Raw genomic sequence first — 20234 nt, forward strand, 5'->3', positions numbered from 1 at the left:
CAACAGCAATGAGGTTTGACATGGTTGATAAATGGCTGGAGGCATGGCGCATCACATTTGCACACACAAGTCACTTAATTCCTGTGAATTTCGCAAAGAAAGCGATGAGCTAGAATTTAACGCTAAATGACATTCCAAAGACGTTCAGATGGGTTAAGATCGAATGAGTTTGGGGGTCTTTGCAGCAACTGAAATTTATTAGTGTGCTCCTCGAATCACTAAAGCACAATGTCGGTCTTGTGACAGAGAGACTTATCCTGCTGAAAGATGCCACTGACAGCTGGAAGCATGACCTACATGAATGGCACGACCGACGCCATAACCTTCCGATAGCTAGAAGTCATCACTGTGCTCTCCACCCTCATTGCTGGGCCCCTGAAGATCATGTGAAGATTTAACGAAGTCACCACCTGTCTATTGTCGTCCTACTGTACACATCTCGAGCAGCTGTTCCCTTGTAAGATGATGGATAGTAATCCGACCATTGATGGGATGAAAGCAGTATCGTGATTCATCGAGCCATGCAACGTTGTACCATTGCTTTGCGGTCCAATGTCAATGGACACATGGCCATTTTAGTTGTTATTGATGGTGCTGTAGGTTAACATTGGTACACAAGTGGGATGTTAACTGCGGAGGCCAATATCTAGGTGTACGGTGCACTGTATACTCAGACGCACTCGTGCTTTGACTACTATTAAGTCAGATAAAGTTTGCTGTTAATTGTGCCACAGTGTGCGCCCTATCACACTGTACCACTCTCGAAAGTTTACCAAGTCCGATATTTTTAACAACATGTGGGTGCCCTATGCCTTGTCGTTTGGTGTTGGTTTCATCATCCTCTTGCCCACCTTTGGAAGACACGATCACCCGTTAAGTCGCACTGTATGCCCAAGCACCACACTGTTCGAGTGAGATCTCTATCATCATCTGGTAGGTAGTTTTGTTGTGTTCCGTGCCTCTTACGTCGGCCCAACGAATTCGTTCAAAACGTAGGGTAGTCATAATGTTTGGCTAGTCAGTGTATTAAAAAAAAATATATTCTTACCTTGCATCCTGGACAAAAAATAGGGCTTCTCTGCTCCCTCTTTCAATGCATCTTCTACTGTTACATGGCTAAAGTTACTATCCGACCGCTCCACTTCTATCCGTACGTCATTGCATTTGTCGAATGCGAATTTCTGTGTAATCTTGTGACCTACCAGCGATATCTTTACATGTTCAAGATATATTCAGTATTATATCAGCATCCGCTGCTTTTTCAAAGTCACTCAATTCATGTCCATTAGACTTTTTTTTTTTTTTTTTTTTTGCTTAATTTCATATTTAATATCACATTCTCCAGTTTAACGGTGCATTATTTTACCAACCGGTATACCTCCAATTGCACGCACTCGACACGAGACCAGGGGATATATATTGATCTATAAATCTAGATAAGACCGAGACTGTATACAGTCTCAGTCCCGTTTTGTCCAGATTTCACTCTTAGGAAAAGACCAATAATTCTAACAGCGGCTAGAGACATCTCCAAATAAATGATATATGTTACTGAAAATTACTTTCGTAAGCTTTCAACCACTTATTTTCATACCAGGCCTTAAAGAGAAAGAAGGTAGAATGGATTTTGGAAACTTCTTGCGCAACCATCTTAGGGACAGCAGGACCAACCGTCCGTCTTGTGGCATTCAAGGAGATGTGTGGCCAACATATCGGCTACTCTCGTTGTTAATGCTGGCTTACTAGACCGAAGTCCGCTATTTCTTTCCTTAAATCCTCAATTGTTCTTGCGACGCTGGGTAGATGTCGCAAAGCTAACACCATCTGGTGAGTGCGAACGGTCATCCATCTTTCCTATGACCAGATTCGATACTGCTTGACTTCGCTGATCTTTCAAGAAGCGGTATTCTAGAGCGTCTAGGGCGTAGGCTAGAATGGATTTTAATTCTGTCAATGTTTATTTTATTTATTTATTTAGTTTTATTTTACATGGTGAAGTTAAGGCTAATCATACCTTGTCACCCATTTGACCATGCGAACATCAAGATTAATACGATAATGTTAAGTATTTATAGAATAATAATTAAAAAAGTATTGAAATGACAATAAAAATTACACTCATAATCAATATATATATATATATATATATATATATATATATATATATATATATATATATATATATATATGAGAGAGAGAGAGAGAGAGAGAGAGAGAGAGAGAGATTATTACTAATAAGCACACAATATATTCAGATACATTTAGGGAATACGAGAAACAAATAAAAGATAAGAACAGCATCTGATATTTCCAAGTTACTTTCTTTTATATCTTGACTATTTATCTGCATTATTTTGACCATATTAGTCCTACACGGGTTGACTGAAGCCAGCACAAGTATGTGCTGAAAACCAAGCAAAATACCTTATTAGCTATTCATTCTTTAGAAAGCTGTAGAAAGGACCGATAATATGCAGTATATAAATCATCCATACCTGTAACAATCCTGAAGAGTAGCTCTCTTCCTCTGAAACTTTTTCGCTAAACTTTGGAAGTCAGGAATTTTCCGTAAGTGCTCCTCAGTCAGCATCTGTAACAGCTCACTATCGTTTACTATACTTTCTACTACATCCTGTCTCTCTCTGATTCTATTAATGTCCATTAAGGGCTGTTTCACCCACTGACTGAGCAACCTTTGGCCTTGAGGCGTTCGACATCTGTTGAGTAGACCAAAAACACTCTGATTCTTATTCGTTAGGTTTTCCAATGTTGTTGGCAGGAGATTCAGTGCTCTTACTGCTGCGGAATCTAATCTCACGTACTGGGACAAATCAAACGTAGAAAGTGTATATTGGCCGAAATTTGATTCATCACCAATCAACTGAAATAAAAGTAGAGCTTCTGTCAAAAATTCATTGGAAATAACGTCGAAAACTGCGGCTGATAAAACTGAAATACAAGTATTGTAAATAAAAACTACCAAAGAATTATTATACACATCGTCTATAGGTGCAAATTAATCTCTCGTCACTCGAACCTTGTTTTATAATATGGCTTTTGGTATATTCTTTTTTTCTCCCAACATAGATCCAATGTGCGACAGAAATCACTCCAGAATTTCATATGCAAATAAAAAAGTAAAGATTTATATTTTGTTTTTCAAATGTACTGGCATATAAATCTTGGATTTACAACTACCTGATCCGGTGTTAGTAATGCTGCTATGGAACTGCGAACTTGGATTTAAGCTTCAACCTTAACACTTTAACCGAAACATTAGTTTTAGGAACGTTATGAGAAACACAAGGTCTCAGAGACCTATAAGCCAATTTTGTATTATATTTACTTTGAAATGTATTTAAGATTTTTTATATACATGGTATATGAAAGTTTAAAATAAAAGAGCCAAATAAACTTAAACTTTCATCAGCAACCAGGGATACCACCATTGTGTTTTAAAATTTATCGCTGGGTCTCAGAGACCCAATGTTTCGGCTAAAGTGTTAAAAAAAAAAAAAAAAAAAAAAAAAAAAAAAAAAAAAAAAACTTGTGTAGAAACTTACTGAACGTTAACCGATGAGGCTATTTCGCTAAGTGTTTCACATTGCGGTTATGCTATGAGTTACTTATGAACATTTTATCTAGTGTGACACGAAAATAATTGAACTTGGAGAATGATTTTAATGCGTGTAAGGTTTGTTTATTTGTGTTTGTGGAAATAGTTTAAGTATTGTTATCATGATCAGTATTGAGAAATATAGGGTGAGTACATACCTTACTTTTTATGTTGTAGGTTTACAGATGTTTGTATAATGTTAAGTCCTGTAAACGACATACTTTTGTATTCGCAACCATAACTCTAATGTTCAGGTTGGATGTAAGGTTGGATACGAAGTTTTCTTTTTACTATAGTATGACGTTGCAATCTCACGACTTGGATATTTTGACTAACGCTGACGTTGCACTTGTTGTACTCATAGTGAAATAGTAAGTACGCGTTCCTACATGAATAACAATTATTATGTTTGTTAATGCCTGAATTTACACGATGACGTTGTGTAAGGTAGTTTACTTTGGTATGTAGAAATAAATTCAAAGGCGAAATTACAAAGCAGTTTTTACAGATAAAGAATTTTGAAGTTAATCTTAAATCAGTTTTGAAATATTTAAGGTTTCCTTTCACCATTTTTTCCAAGTTAACTTGAGGAGTAATGAACTAAAAGTACAATCGCGAACAAATGTTTAACGTAGTCCGTGACAATATAACGTGATTGTGTTCTTTGGTGATTAAGTGTGCTTTCATTTGCCAAACTGAATGATTAATCAAAACTGTTTTCACTATGCTCCGACAAATTAACTGGATGGGAATATCCGACAAGAAATTGCGCCAATATCACCAGACATGACTAGAAGTGTGGTGCAGAACCTCAGGGCATGACTTCAGAAATGCTAGACTGTGAGGGTCGGTATAATTTTCGAAATGGTGAATTATTGCAAAGTTGACAAAATGTGGTACATATTGTTCGCTGTGCCACACACTGGCACATTTCGTTATTGAAAATATGGAATAAAATGGTAAACTTTGTCCTTTCCAACTGTTAATATAAAACTCTGCAAAACGTCTACCGTTACTTTGTTACTTACATATGAAATCTGGGAGTTATTTCTGCCGCACACTTTATATATATATATATATATATATAGAGAGAGAGAGAGAGAGTATATTTTAATATTTATTTTTATACTATACGGAAATATATTATCTTCTCTTAATCTACATGTAATATTATAATATCTAGTTTGATAATGAATGAACATGGTGTGTCTGTAATTAGTACTCCATTAATATGATAGTTCCTTAAAAAGGACTATGTCACTTTTAGCTTTCTTCCAACAGTACGAGTGAAGAAAGGCCAAATGAATAATATGCAGAAGTTTTGCTGGAAATAAATATACATTTGTAAGTATTATTATTACTAGATCTGAAAACTGAATGCTGCATATGTGGAAAAATGGTCAGACAAAATAGCGGCAAGGAGGAGGGGCGCGAAATATGCAGGGTTCACGAAAGGGGTCCGCAGTAAACAAGGTTGCACCAGTCTTAAGTACAAAATGGAACCACATATGTATTGTTATTATGCCCTAATGAGTATGGATCAAAAAGCGCTATCTTTCAGAAGTATAAGCTGCTAAAACTATGAAAAAAATAGTTTTGAAGGGACCTAAATGGAAAAAAAACTTTGGGTTCGTCTATAGTTAAAGCGATTCGTTAAATTGTAAAGGAATTCACGCGCATACGCAGGTTCTCGGGCAACATTCATTTGAACTCATCTCCACATTAGCCAAAAAGTTCTCTCTTTCAGAATAAAAAAAACGTTACATTAAACATTATTAGATTTCCAAACTGCTATGCATTAAGTGTCGGAAGTCTTTTAGAACAGCTATGTCCGTCTATCTATCTGTCTGTCTGTCGACAGGTACTGGAGCAAAGATGGTAAGATATATCGAGAATTGTAACAAAAGAAATACTCACCAAAGCTTCAACACACACACACACTGTATTTTAAAAGTATAATGTGTAACGGTTTCGGATATCTAACATATCCTTTAGATAGTGTCTGATGAAGGATATGTTAGATATCCGAAACCGTTACACATTATACTTTAAGAATACAGTGTGTGTTGAACCTTTGGTGAATGTTTCTTTTGCTACAATACCCAATCCAAAGCCATCGATAGTGTTGTTATATATCGAAAAGCGGTTTCTTGCAATCGATTCAGCGTCCCAAGAGTAAGTTCTATCTTCTCCGTTAATATCTTATTCCAAGCGGAAGTGGCTGAAATTAGCCATTTCCTGTTTTAACGTTTTTCGCAATAAAACAAAAACGGTATCAAATAGCGATAAGTGTCTTTTGGAATTGATTCAGCGTCCCAAAAATAGGTCCCCTCTTCTCCGTCAAACCCCTACTCAAACCTTAAGTGGTAGAAATCAACCATTTCCAGTTTCATCGTTCATAATCATATAAGAATGATATTAGATAGCGACAAGCGGTTTTCAGTAATCGATTCAATGTCTCAAAGAAACATCCTATCATCATCTTCAACACATTACCAAAACCGGAAGTACTTGAAATTTACTAGTACTTCCACTTTCACTTATATCCATACAGCAAAAACGTTAAGGTATATATAAATTTTTTTTTTAACACCCAAGAATGATTTTTGTCTCGACTTTTATCTATCTATTGAAACTGGAAGTGATGAAAATCTACGATTTTTCGTTTACAGCACTGATCGCATGATGGATAAAACAGAAATAGCGACAAGCAGTTTTCTGATATGGATTCAGAACCAATTATATGTTTCATGTCAGATTTTATTTCTCTATTGCAGCCGGAAGTGATAGACACCAATTAGCACTTCCGGTTTCAATACGAATCTCCGTAGACCCAAAACAGTAAGAGATAGTAATGTTTCTTTGATATGGATTCAGAATCCGAGGGAAAGGTTCTATGTTTGATCTCATTCATCTATTGCAAGCAGTAATTATAGATATACTACAGGGTGTCTACTAAAATTCCAAAATGAAATTTCGTGACCTCTTTCGCAAACCATAAAATTATAACATTTTCAAGAGCGAATTTGGGTGCGAATTGGGCTGAATTTTCATGCATGCGGTAGAAGCGTGCTTTGCTTGCGATTTGGTAGTGTCTAAAGCTGACCATAGACATTCCTGGTGGTGAATTTTGACACTTTATAGAACAAAATTTTCCAGTCTATACTTATATTTGTACAGATTAAAAAAATAAATAAAAAAAAATTTAAAAAATGACCCAAAACCTAAATTTCTTGACTTTCATGACCGTTTACTGATTTCGTGACTTTTTCATGACCGATACACACCCTGTATTACTTTGCGTATTGAATTAGCATGGTTTGGAAGTCTACCATAGTTTCAGTTTGTGAAATGAAACTCACTTTTTTATTTATTACCCTTTTAGTACGACAACTTCTAACTAATAATGAAATTCTTAAATCAAACATAGCCAGAAAGGTTAATTTGCTGATACGGAAGTTTTGTTGAGAGAAAAAGTTAATGCAATAAACCTTACCATTCATAAACTTTTTCAAGGTGTTAAATGAGATAATTTCTGTCAGAAATGCATTTACCATTATCATCATAATAAGACTGAAAATTAGGCACTCAATCAGCAAAATAAAACAAAAGGAATAATAAGCTAATCTTTTCCTTTTTATGTATAAGCTGTTTAGTAAAGAGTATGAAGAGGTCTGAAAAGTTCCTGCCATTGTTACCTTTAAATTGAAGTAGAAGAATAAAATTGTCGGCATATAAAAGCCTCGTATCTTAATATGTAACTGGGTTAAAATCAATTGAATCCTAATTGTACAACATCTGTCATTGCAGGTAGAAGGTGAGATGGAAGAGGCACAATGAAGTTTCACGTCGTCGGAGCTGAGGACCGTTATGAAGGTTTTATCGTTCTAGGAAAACTCTGAAAAGGAAATTCATACGGAGATGTGCCAAACACTAGGGAAGAAAGGTCTATACAACAGTGTAAAAACCTGGATACCACGTTTACGGTGAAAGATGAGCCCCGCAGCGGACGCCCGTCAACCTGAACAGACCAGCAAACATCCGATGCTGCCCATGCGCTGAATCTGGAGGACCGTGGAATATCTGCCAAAAGGATTAACCAGATACTGGACGTCTCCAGGGAGCGAGTTGGTTTTATTGTTACCACATTCCTAAACATGCGCAAGCTTTCAGAGAAATGAATCCCGAAACTTTTGAATACGGATCAAAAGAAAGAACGTGTTGACATCCAAAGCCAAGTTTGCTCATTACTTTGCGGCTAGCCTAGTGAAAAAGATGAGATCTGGTTCCATATTTATGATCCCGAAATCAGGGAAAGTCAAACGGATGGCGCCATAGAGGTTTCCCCGGTCCCAGAACGTTCCGTACCCAGAAATCGTCCAAAAAAAGTCGTGCCGTCCGTTTTCTGGGAGAAAGATGACGTTATAATGGTGAGCTATCTACCGAATGGCGCTTCTATCACCGGAGAGTATTGTGCTAATGTTCATGACCAGCTGAAAGGGGCATTTACGAGGAAGCGCCGTGAAAAGCACACAAAAAGGATCATGACGTTGCACGATAATGCATATGCACACAAGTCCAATATTGTTGCTGCGAAATTGGCCATCCTGGGATTCCAATTGCTCCACCATCCACCTTAGTCCCCAGACCTGGCCCCTTCTGACAATTTTCTATTTCCCAACCTGAAAAAAACATCTGAAGGGTCACCATTTTTAGCAAATTTCTGACATCACAGGCTGCTGAGAGCTGGTTTGAGGAACTATTTTTTTTTCTTTTTTTCATGCACTAGAAAAGCTTCAACAATGCTGTCAAAAGTGCATTGATCTCAATGTGGAATACGTTGAATAACTATGTAATCTCTCAGACTTTTGACACTTGTTTTTCTTGGCAAAGCCAGGAACTTTTCAGCACCCCCTTGTAAATAAAACCTCGTACCTTAGCGTATTGGTGTTTTATTTAAGCGTCGACGATTAAATAAAACACCAATACGCTAAGGTACGTGATTTTTATTAACTCTTTACTAAAACAAAAAGGAAATTACAAAATAGTTCTAATAACAACTTATTTGTAAATCCCTGAAATTAGAACTAAAGATCTCAAGATTTTACACCACATAGCCAATTTACGATGTGAATCGTTTGATTCTTTGGATTCTGTCACGGTCAAATGCATCCAATTATTTCAGCATAAATTAAATTAGAATTTACCTCTAGATATTTGATTGAAGCTGCAACACAACCCATGGCAATAGTGAGATTCATCTCAGGAAGAGCACTAGCGTTTTCTTGTTGACCGGATGCAAAATGTAGCAATCTATTCAAATCCTGTACAAGGCCACTGTCATGCGAGAACTCCATTCGTTTCCTTTCTGTTACTAAAACTCCACTTCTCTCCGCTATCTATAAATATGGTTTTAAAAATGGTTCAGAAATCAAATTAGAAACAAAAATAAAATTGAAATTGCTTCTATGGACAGAAAAGCACAGGTAAATTCTTATCCTGAAATACATAATAGACACTCTTTTTACCGCAGCTGTTTAATAAATAGCTAACTGAAATACCATTAGAACTATAGTGTCACGCGAAAATTTAATACTCTGTACAAAGATCGAAAGCATTCCAAATTTTTTAGTAATTGTATTTTCATTAGCAATTGTTCATATATGCAATGCATATATTTTCAATTATAAAAATACTACAGAACAAAAGCGCTACACAGTAAAACCCTCCTAAAGTTGGGCTATACTTACGTTGTCGAAAAATGTTCAATTTACAGAGCTGTCCTCCAAGCTAAAGGATTAGAATAAAATAACAATATACGAATAAAATTCGAAGAGTGGAAAACGAACGACTAAACCACGAATCTAATGCGGGTCTCCACCTTACTATACCAATGCTTCAACTTGTAAGCTTCTCATTCTACTTTGTAACCAGCCCCATATTTTTCACTCTTGACAGTTTGGTTGGTTGGAAGGATCTGAGTTTAGTGTTCTTTTCAGCATCCAGTCTACATGAGACATGAACCTGCATTTTAAAGTGGGATAGCAACCACATGAGCTCTCAATGGGAACCAAACCCGGATCTCCCGTGCTGAAGGCTTTTCACTGTTGAGTTCGGTGCTCAACTTTCCACACTCAACCTTTTTCATTTTTCAAATTTCATTAAATTCGCACTTACAGAGGATATGGTGTTAGAAGTCCGTTACTTCCTCCATTTATCATATAGCACCGCACAACCTGCCTTTGCTTCTAAAAAGCGTATACAAAGCAAAATGTATCCAACTTTAAAGGTTTTACTGTATTTGACTTTGAACCAGAAAAGGTTACAAGGCGCGCCCAGATATAAAGTTTCTCTAAGGCGTTAAACACGAAGACACAATACGTGACCTTGAAACGTTTATTGCTATAGATACAACACACGTGACACTACCTTTTAACATATTCAGCACTGAAATTCAGACATTTGTCATACCGTAAGATCAACATTTATGTTGCAATGCCCTAAAACCCAGTTGCCTGCAATTGTTCATTATTATCTAAAGCTTATCGGACGCAGGAATTTCTTGAGCCGTAAGGAGACATGAAAATCGCTCGATCTATACGGTGGGTAGTCAAACACGTCCCATGGAACGACTGAAGATTGGTTATCACCCGCCGTATAATTCGCATCTTGCTCCGAATGATTTTCATGACTTCTTACACCTCAAGGAATTCCTGCTCTAAGGAAACTTACTTCTTGTACGCGCCTCTTATTAATGAGAATGCATTAAATTTAGTTGCTTTAAAAACTAGATCTTGATAGATGGATGGATTGATTTAGAGTTTAGCGTTCCTTTCAGCAGCGAGGCTAAGTGAGACATGGACCTACGGATTAACGTGAGATCTGAACCACATGAGCTCCCGACGAGAATTGAAGAGGGTTTCCTGTGCTGAAGGCGAGTACGCTAACCATATAGTAACAAGGAGCTCTACTAGACCTCGAGGGTTCCTCCGTAGCTTTAAAGCTAATTACACGCTTTTCATGTGCTAGATAAACTTGTTTTCACGAGATAAATTCCTCCATGCAGTCCAGTTTACATGCTGAATTTTATCATATTTACGTATTCCGAAAGCAATTTTGCCCCTCGACGAGATACTGGAAGTGTAAAATAATTTAAAACGCGAGGCACTAGTAATGTTACGTGGCGCACAGTTCCGCTAATGATATAGAGTAAAGAACTAATGCTAATATGCACTAATTTGGGAAGCAGATAGTCAGACTGTACAGATTACAGAAAATTTTAAAGAAATACGTGTTAAGATATTATTTAAACTGAATTTGATTACGATTTAACTACGGAGTACTAAGAAAATCACACTGTAACTTACAATATCAATATTTAATATTTACAATTATTTATCGAGCGTATGCAGGATTCACACTGATCTGGAAGGTCAGGGAAATTAAAAGTATGGAGTTGGAGAAATGCTTCAAAAATGGCAAAAGTAAGGGAAGTCCGATAGATTTTACATAAATGCCAGGAACTTTTTTTTTTTTTTTTTGCTGCCCACAAAAAATATAAAGAACGCCTCAAAGAATCAAGGCAGATTCAGAAGATGACAATAAATAAATAAATAAATCAAATAAAATAAAATAAAAATAAAGGTTTAGTCAGGGAAATGCTTCACAATATGAGGGTAAGAAAAGTCCGCTGGATTTCACATAAAGAGTTAGGAATTTGTTTTTGGTTGCACACAGAAAATATGAAGAACGCCTCACAGAATCAAGACAGATTCAAAAGATATATATAAGTTTAATCAGGGAAATGCTTGAAAATACGGCGAAAGTAAGGGAAGTCCGCTGGACTTCACGTAAGAGTCAGGAATTTTTTGGCTGCACACAGAAGGTATAAAGAACGCCTCAAAGAATCAAGGCAGATTAAGAAAAAAACTTTGGAATGGGGAGCGCAATAAAGTGTTAAAACTTCAAGCTTTGAAAGAACAAATTAAATAAAAAATATCAAGAGCTACAGAAGAAAAAGATACGTTAGGTTCGTTGGTTTAATGAAGGGTAAGCCAAATTATGATATAAGTTTACTTCCTTATGAATGTATTCGCAACGCGAAGACATTAAAGATATAGTTAATATATAATTATTGTTCGTGCTAGGAGTTTATTTTATTGCAAATACTCGAAGTTCGACTCATAAATACAGAGTGTCCGAGAAGTCCTTCCCTGATTACAGAAATTGATAACTCAGGCTAGAAATAAGATAGAAATATGAAACTGGTGTTGAATTGTTTACAAACTATAAAAGTTTTGGTCACATCAGTACACTTCCACATGAGCACCCTTGGTAGCACGTAGCACATCTAGGCGATATTCAATTTCCATCCACACATTAGCCAACATCACTGGAGGGATCGATGCAACGACTGTGGTTATTCGTTGCTGCAGGGTTTCAAGATCTGGTACACGCGTACATTATGGCGATTCACTACTCCACTGACAAAGAATGTCGCTTCGTCGGAAAAGGCAATTCGTCTGAGATAACCATTATCGTCCTCAATACGTGATAGCATTTCGACCGCAAAGTCATATCGACGTGTACCGTCGTCGGGCAACAAGGCCTGAACGAGTTGCACTTTGTAAGCACGAAACAATAAACGTTTGTGTAAAATGTCATGGAGAGAGCTTTTTGGCATCTGTAATTCACGTGAGGCCCTGCGCACCGATTTCTTAGGACTTCTCAGAAAAGACTGCCGCACAGCCTCCACCGTGGCTGCTGAGGTTCTTGGTCGAACAGACCTCGGAAGGTCAGCAACCGACCCTGTGTTCGTGAACTCATACCAGGCTTTAATGCTCTTGACATCAGGTGGAGTCCTCCCAAATGTTGTCTGGAACTGTCTCTGCACCGTGGTTGGTGATCGTGTCTCATGGTACCACAGGACACACTGTGCCTTCTCCTGGTTGGTTGGCATGGCTTCTTGGGCTTCTTACTTACGTCCTACAAACCTAAAACAAACAAAATTGAGACTTGGTAAAACAGAACAAACCTAACACAGACAAAAACTTATAGTTTGTAAACAATTCAACACCAGTTTCATATTTCTATCTTATTTCTAGCCTGAGTTATCAATTTCTGTAATCAGGGAAGGACTTCTCGGACACCCTGTATTTACAGCAAGAAAGTAAGCTTACATTGTATTTAAAAAAAAAAAAAAAAAAAAATACAAAGTAGAGCGTTGGGGATGGTGGAGCCGAATGAAAAAACAAAATCTAAACCTAAAAATAATGAATAATGTTTGCAGTGTTGCGGGTGAGGGAAATCAATATCAGAGTTTTAGTGTGAATCCTAATATGGAACACGCTTTAGTTTTTAAATTAAACTAAAAATAACCTAAGCCAACTGGTTTTAATAAAGTGGCCCCAGAAACTACACGATTTGTATTGAATCTAAAGATTACTTCAACAAGAGCGAATGTTCAACGATACGAACCGTTACCAGATTATCTCCTATACCCAACACTGAAAAATAAGAACACAAACCACAATGAAAGCCAACAAGATATGAATTTATTCCTTATTACACAATACTTTGGCCAGCAAATGACAATCACTTTTAAGGGTTTTGACAATGAAAGCTAAATTCCTCCACCTTTTCAAGATGTTACAAAGAATGTGGGAACTATGTTTTTATTGAACAAGCCAATTCACATTCAACATCAATCGACGCATTTAAGATAAACCAAAGTAACAACTGCATTAATTACTCAGAAATTCTACTCAAGTCTCATTCTTTTTAGTTTTTATATGCATGCAAAGAAACTGTTCACATGATATAACAATGAAAGAAACACACAATTATGAAACAAATGCCTCTTACCTGCTTTATTTTTGCATATTCGTGGCTTTGCTCGCTTGAAGGTATTAGGCATTCCTTTGGCCCAAGCTGGACTATCAAAGCCTCAAAATTTGAAAAAATATCGTTGTCTGGAAACTCAGATACTGAAAACTTCCTCTGGGTGGCATCCACGTAACCAACGCCCAGAACCTGATTTACATTAAAAAACAACATGCAAATATTTAGTCTGCGTTATAAAGAATCTGAATCTCCGTTATTTCTGTTATTGATTTATTATTTTTAATAACATTGACATAAGTGTTGGGTAATAGCAAAAGCCACTAACTTAGGAAATATTATTACTGTAATGCTGACATACTTTGATAACGGATTGATTAGAATTTTGCGTATGACATATTACCTCTATTTTTCAATTTCATACGGAAAACGGTATGTTAAATAGTAGTAACATTAACATATCCAACTACTGCTGTTTTCTATACTCTTAACTTTAGTCCAAAGCGGCATCTTTTACACTATTGTTGCATACGGTACTATGCAATTTCAGTACTTTTATCCTTAACACTATGTGGCTCTGCAAACATATGCATCCAAAAATGATGTTCCGTTAAATTGATTTTATATGGAACATTCTTTACCATCAATTCGTTTTGATGTTGAAAATGTATCACAGTTTGTTACTCAAATTCTTATATGTACGCTAGGAAGCTTTTTGTTTTAGTCTACACTTCTTATATTTATGATAAATTTTACCCTATTTAGTCGAACTTTATCTCCATATACTGGGATATAACATATACGGAATGTCAAAACACGCACAAAATCTGCAATAAGTATAGCTTTTCTTTCATTCTTTAACAGCCTATTTGAGAGCTATGAGCAGCGGAAAGTGTGAACGATCAGTCTTACGTATCTAAACAATTAATTTTAGAAAACCATGTTGAGTAACTGCTGAAAATCTTTCTGATGCCTGGCTGCTAGAAATCTACCTGATCACTGACGTATATAGTCAAAATAATAATAAAACTAATAACGTTTGGCAACCTCACTAGTGACTTGGTCTTCTTTCCAAAGCACACATAAGATTACAAGAGCAATTATTGTTCTGTTTAAGTAATTAATTCATACTGACTAACATAGCTACAGGAATTATACAAAGTAGGTTATCTGTACCTAATACGGCACGTAACTTCAGTTTTGTAACGCTGCACATTGTAAATACGAAATATGAAAATATCCAAGAAATAAATACATTTATATACTCAATTAGCATTATATTAAGAAAACTCACAGGGTCTCTGCTTTCCAATAGCTTACAAATATGGAAGAAGTTCTACCACACCTTTGAGATCTTTGAACAAAAAGCTACTCAAGTGCACTGCAGATGATGTTACACTTCAATAATAATTCCGTGGTGTTGGATCTATTACTGGCATCTGCACCATAAATTCACGAATATACTCCTTTATATTGAACTCGTGTGATTTACACGGAACAAAGAAACCGTGTAAAACCATTTCAACAATTTTATAGATTCGATATAGATTTGACGACGATTCAACAACTATATAGATACCACTTTTTCTTTAGTTCTAAGCTTCCTACAATATTCTTTTCTCCTACTCCAACACTAATTTTCAAGTTAGTCCTCTCAGTTTTCTTGTTATACTAACATCAATGTGTGTTAATTTGTGAGCAGTCTTGACTTAAAGTAACAAAGTCCTTCTTAAAAATTGTAAACAGTAGTCACAACAAAAGTGCAAATACGACTCAAATTCAGAAGATGAGATAAACCACAAGTTAAGTAAGCCTCAAACACACACAATATATAACCAAGAAAGAAGCTCTTTTCCCTATTCCTGTAAGAAGTAATAATCTTCAACTTGTTCTTCAGTGTACTTAATTATCACTGAATAACGTTTTAAAGAATGAAGAAAAATAAATAAATAAAATTAAAAAACGTACAAGATCCCAGTTACACCATCTGTATTGCATTCATAATCTTGTGTAATTTTATTCCTCTTCAGACGAAAAAAAAAAAAAAAAAAAAAAAAAAAAAAAATGTAAGTATTATTAAGTAAAAGCTTGAGTTGATATATTACATTTAAATAGCTCTAAATTCATTAAAAGTATTAAATTTTTTAACAAATAAATAACCAAGTTAACTACATGATTTCTCCTCGAGTTTCCTCTTAAATATATATTTCTTGATTTTCCAAACTGGCGGAAGCCTTGTAAGTGAGCTCGAAGGGAACAACAACAAAGTATCATCGGTACTTCTCAGTGCAATGGCTGGCTTGAGCGTATTAATTTAAAGTACACATGTAACTTACTCTGGCCTTGGCATCACCTCCTAATTTAACACCCACAATTCCAGCTGTAACAGGCATATCCACGTTATTGAACAGGACATCTTCAAACTGCACCAAATTGCCAGGGGAAGCCTGAAATTCAAATAACAATCTCAATAAATAAATAAATAAATATTTATGTAACTTTGTATGATACTCTTAACTTCATTTAAAGGGGGGAGGGGGTGTAGAGTCAATGAATGGTAGAGCGCTCATCACTGATGCGAGAGAGGACTATTTGATCCTATACCATGTGACTCTGATAGAAAATAGTGTATCCATGGGTGTTCTCATCCTTTCCCCACTCTGATTCTAACAATTCCTTCACAATATTCACTTTCAAAAATCATCCACCTTCTTTAGCGTTAATTATAGATCCATAACAGCAACCAAAGTTTACATTCACGAAGTTAAATATATAACCAAACAACTGAGAATGCTCAAAGAGCATTGCTAGAACGAACTTAAGAAGAATTATTTTTTTCGAAATTTATATGAAACAGTATATTAAATTTATTTGATTAAATTCAATAGATAATACACTTACATCTTTGGAACCTGCGTATTAGAAGATCTATTAAATTAGCTACATTGAGTTGTTACTGTTTATCACCGTATATACACTGAAAATGCAGATATAACTAGTGGCCATCGGTTATGTTTTACATTTTGATGCTCTAACGAATGGAGGGCTCAAAATTAAAAAAGGTCGCAAATAACTAAAACAAACTTACAAACACACACACACACACAGACACATATATATATAATTCAGTAACGAACTTGTTCGTTGAAAATATATACAGGTAATGAAATATGTAACTATATAAAAATAATGAAAGTAAATCAATATTTTAATTTAAATTATTATATATAGTTAAAAGTATGACGACTGATCCTCCTCCTTAGCGTCCCTTATCGAAAATCGGAGTAGTATATAATAGGTTGCTGCAATTGAAATGCCTGCTTTGACTTTGGTGGGAAATTCAACTCAACAACACAACACAGGGATGGACTAAGGTTACAAACTGTACAGTCCAGCAAACAGGCTGGGGAGCCTAGATTAAATGTACCTAAACATTATTACATGCTTCAGACTAAATTTCTGCCAGTTTCATTGAAGTACAGTCGGTAGGTGTAAAGGAGTTTTTTTTTTTTTTTTTTTTTTAATACAGTGGACTACTTAATTCGAAATATTTGATAATACAAAAAAAAAAAAGAAAAAAGTTTATTTTTCTTGAAAACGGGAAAACGGTATTGAAAGCTATGGTAAAAAGTCGTGAATAAATCGAACTTATGAACCTCCAGCGTGGATAATTTGAAGTAATACAGTACAAGAATTTTTACTGTTGGACAAATTGTAAAAAGAAGAATGCAGATTCAAATGTTTTCAATCTAGGGAAGAATGTCAAAAAAATACTATCCACGTAGTGATGATAAAGAAAACGATGACGCGAGAGGTGATGAAGTAAGGCATAGCGTGTCCCAACCTCGTCTGAAGCTTCCGAAATGGTTGAAATTTTAAGAACTGTTGAATTTAAACTAAATGCAACTAATAATGTATTTCAGGCAATAAATAAAACTGAAGATTTTATTGATCGTACAAAACAATTAAATCAAATCAAACGAAGATCACAGACTTCTTTAAGTGAGAACAGATATTATTACTAGTATATGTGGTTTTTGTGTATTAATTCAGTGTATAAGGTACCGTACTTAAGTACGTGTGGTTTTGATTTATATGTGAGTACATGTTGTTTGTTTGCTTTATTGTATCACGCAAATAATATGATCCCTAAAAGGTAAATTCAACTTTTTTTTTCCTTGTATATACAGTAGTTTTGCTCGTTTGATTTTAGTTAACGATGTATATTTTTCGATATTTCGAATTTCTTTGATGTCTGCTTGGACTTCGAATTAAACGGACTCCGCTTATATTACGACAGTTTGGAATACAACAAATGCACTTAATACAACAAATACTCCCGAATTTTCTTGTAGGATTTAATTTAGGCACAACTATCGGGGCTCCAATGTAAGATACTTGCGCGAGAGTACTCCAAGAAATCCTACAAGTCTTAGGTTATATATTTGCCAACTTGTATTGAAAGACAACTACTAGTTATGAAGTTAATTTTCGAATTAAGGACAATACTTTTTACAACAAATATGATTTTGAAAGAGAAGAAGCAAGAGATAGTGACAAAGAACAAGGGAAGTTACGTTTTCTTATCGCATTCTCTCACAGTAAGAATAAAATGTAACACATTGAACTAGGTATTTTCCTGGGTATGCCTAGCTCTTATAAACTTTACATATGCTTTTATCAGGTAATTGTAATTAGAAATATTACCAAATACTGATGTGTCAACCTTTCCTTGTGGACCATTAGCAATAATTTGCATTGTAACACTAGGCGTCGCTCTAAAGTTACGAGTACGGAACCTATTTTCTTTAAAAATTGACCAACATGTGGTCGGAATAAGGTGTTCTCATTCGACAGGCATTTACATACTCTTAATTATTTTGTTAAGACTCTTATGCATAAGAAAGATGGAGATGTAATCTGGTGACAGTGACATGATCAACAATTTTGCTAAAAGTACAGAGGTCAATGGTATCGGTCGGTAATATACAACAGTCTGGAGGTTTGTTCGGCTCAAGAAACATGAAAGTAGAAATCTCCAGGTCAGGTGGGATCTAGCCAGTTCGGAGAATGAAACAATATATGGATGAAAGTAGAAGACAATAAGAAGCATCTTTGATATGACGATAAGTTATGCGGTCCATATCAGGAGCTATATTACGTTTGCGATTTAGGACGAAAGTGATATCAGAAGTACAAATAGGATCTGTAAGAGGACTGTGGCCTGGAACAGTGAGTTGCAGTGGGTTTTAAATATTTAGATGATACATTTACGCGGTCAGTAGGATCTCTCCGAGGAAAATCAGATGGAAAGAGAATGAAAGTAATCTGCAGGTGGTCTGCAATGGGGTTCGCTTTCTGTTCGTCCGTGGGTAATGGTTGGTTATCAATCAACAACGGGCATGGTGTACGAGTAAGCGTGCCAGTCAACACATGAAATCACTTCCAATGTAAGTACTGAAGTATTAAGATAGGGGGAAAGTTTCGGCTAAGTTAAAGTCTTCACCAAGTTAAAGAGCTTATATGCCTTGACTTAATTTCGCAGAGTGTGCTGAAGTTGGTGACGATGGTGAAGTGCTTCTAAGTTACCAGTACATTGATTTTCATGAAAGAATTTGCGAGACCGATGTATGAAAAATAAGTAGTTTAGCGGTAAACGTGATTGGTACCTAAAAATTTCAATTGTGGGTATATGAAGTTTTGAAGCTTGATGGAGGGAATGAGTGATCTTATAGATCAGGATGTAGAGATCTTCGATACAAGAAGGCTCGATAGGAACCAAGTTTTCAGCTACAGTAGTACGATAATCGCACCACTTCGCTTGATTGAATCGTAGGAGACGACGAGGTTCTGGTAACAAACAGGGAGTATGATCCTGTGATTCACAGATGCGAAGGTTGATGATCAAGACCTATGGAATCAAACACTTTAGAGTGCAGCGCTGACAGAGGTTCCCAGAAAAAATTAATATGTCAGGTGCTGTTTCCGTGATAGGTCTACTAACTCTGAACACGTGAAGAATATGACCTATGGTATGAGTTGTGATAAAGATTTGTTTCTGATTATTCGGACGGCTGTGTATATTGATATCACATATGGTGACGTAATACGTAAAGTTACTGGAGATATACAGGAAAAATGGGTGTCCAGGACACTCATATATGATGGATATGGTAACGTAAAGAGAGTGGAAGTACAATGTAGTAATGAGACACACTGCTATATGGGGAAACGCAGGATGAGCTTGGCGATCACTACAGTACGTTTGTTTTATCTTGACACACTTTCCGCTAGTGCACATGGTTGGCGTTTAAAGTATTTCCTCTTAGCACTCATGCGAACGTTTTAATCCAATAGACATCTTACTGGTTTTGTCGTGTAGGTGACGTTAGTTGTCAGCCAGTCCATCAAATGAGGTCATTGCTATTTGGCGGGTATTTAAAGTGCTTAGTTGCCACACGCAAACAAATGTGTTACAGTGATTTATGAGTGGTGTGGTGTTTTCCTGTTAGGTACCTAATAATTAACTCTCAACTTAACCGTTGTGTGGCAATAACGCATTACAGACAGATCCATCCTTCAGCCGGGAAGGGTGTGAAAAAAAAGCGCACTCTAATCGAAGAATGGAGGCCAATGGTCACTTCTCCATTCACTCGGCGTGCCACTAGGTAGAGTCAAACGGAATGAAGTAAAGTACGCCTAGATATTTTGAACGATATAGATGGAGTAAAAAGAGTCGTTCAAAAGGCAGGCCTGAATAGTTTCTTCTAGAAGTTAT

At 36.0% G+C, this 20234-nt stretch overlaps 1 protein-coding gene across 1 annotated transcript in view; it reads right to left on the reverse strand.

The window, feature by feature from the left end:
* spel1 (DNA mismatch repair protein spel1) overlaps positions 1–20234 on the reverse strand; it is a 275109-nt gene that overhangs the window by 42885 nt on the left and 211990 nt on the right. Inside the window, exons 5-8 of the mRNA XM_081729493.1 lie at positions 15793–15903; positions 13481–13648; positions 8824–9015; positions 2496–2881 (exon numbers count right to left, since the gene is read on the reverse strand). Coding sequence (XP_081585619.1) covers positions 2496–2881; positions 8824–9015; positions 13481–13648; positions 15793–15903 — 857 coding nt within the window. The remainder of the gene's footprint in view (positions 1–2495; positions 2882–8823; positions 9016–13480; positions 13649–15792; positions 15904–20234) is intronic.

Source organism: Thermobia domestica, chromosome 1, assembly GCF_964235325.1.
Source record: "Thermobia domestica chromosome 1, izTheDome1.hap1.1, whole genome shotgun sequence".
Classification (NCBI taxonomy): Eukaryota; Metazoa; Arthropoda; class Insecta; order Zygentoma; family Lepismatidae; genus Thermobia; species Thermobia domestica.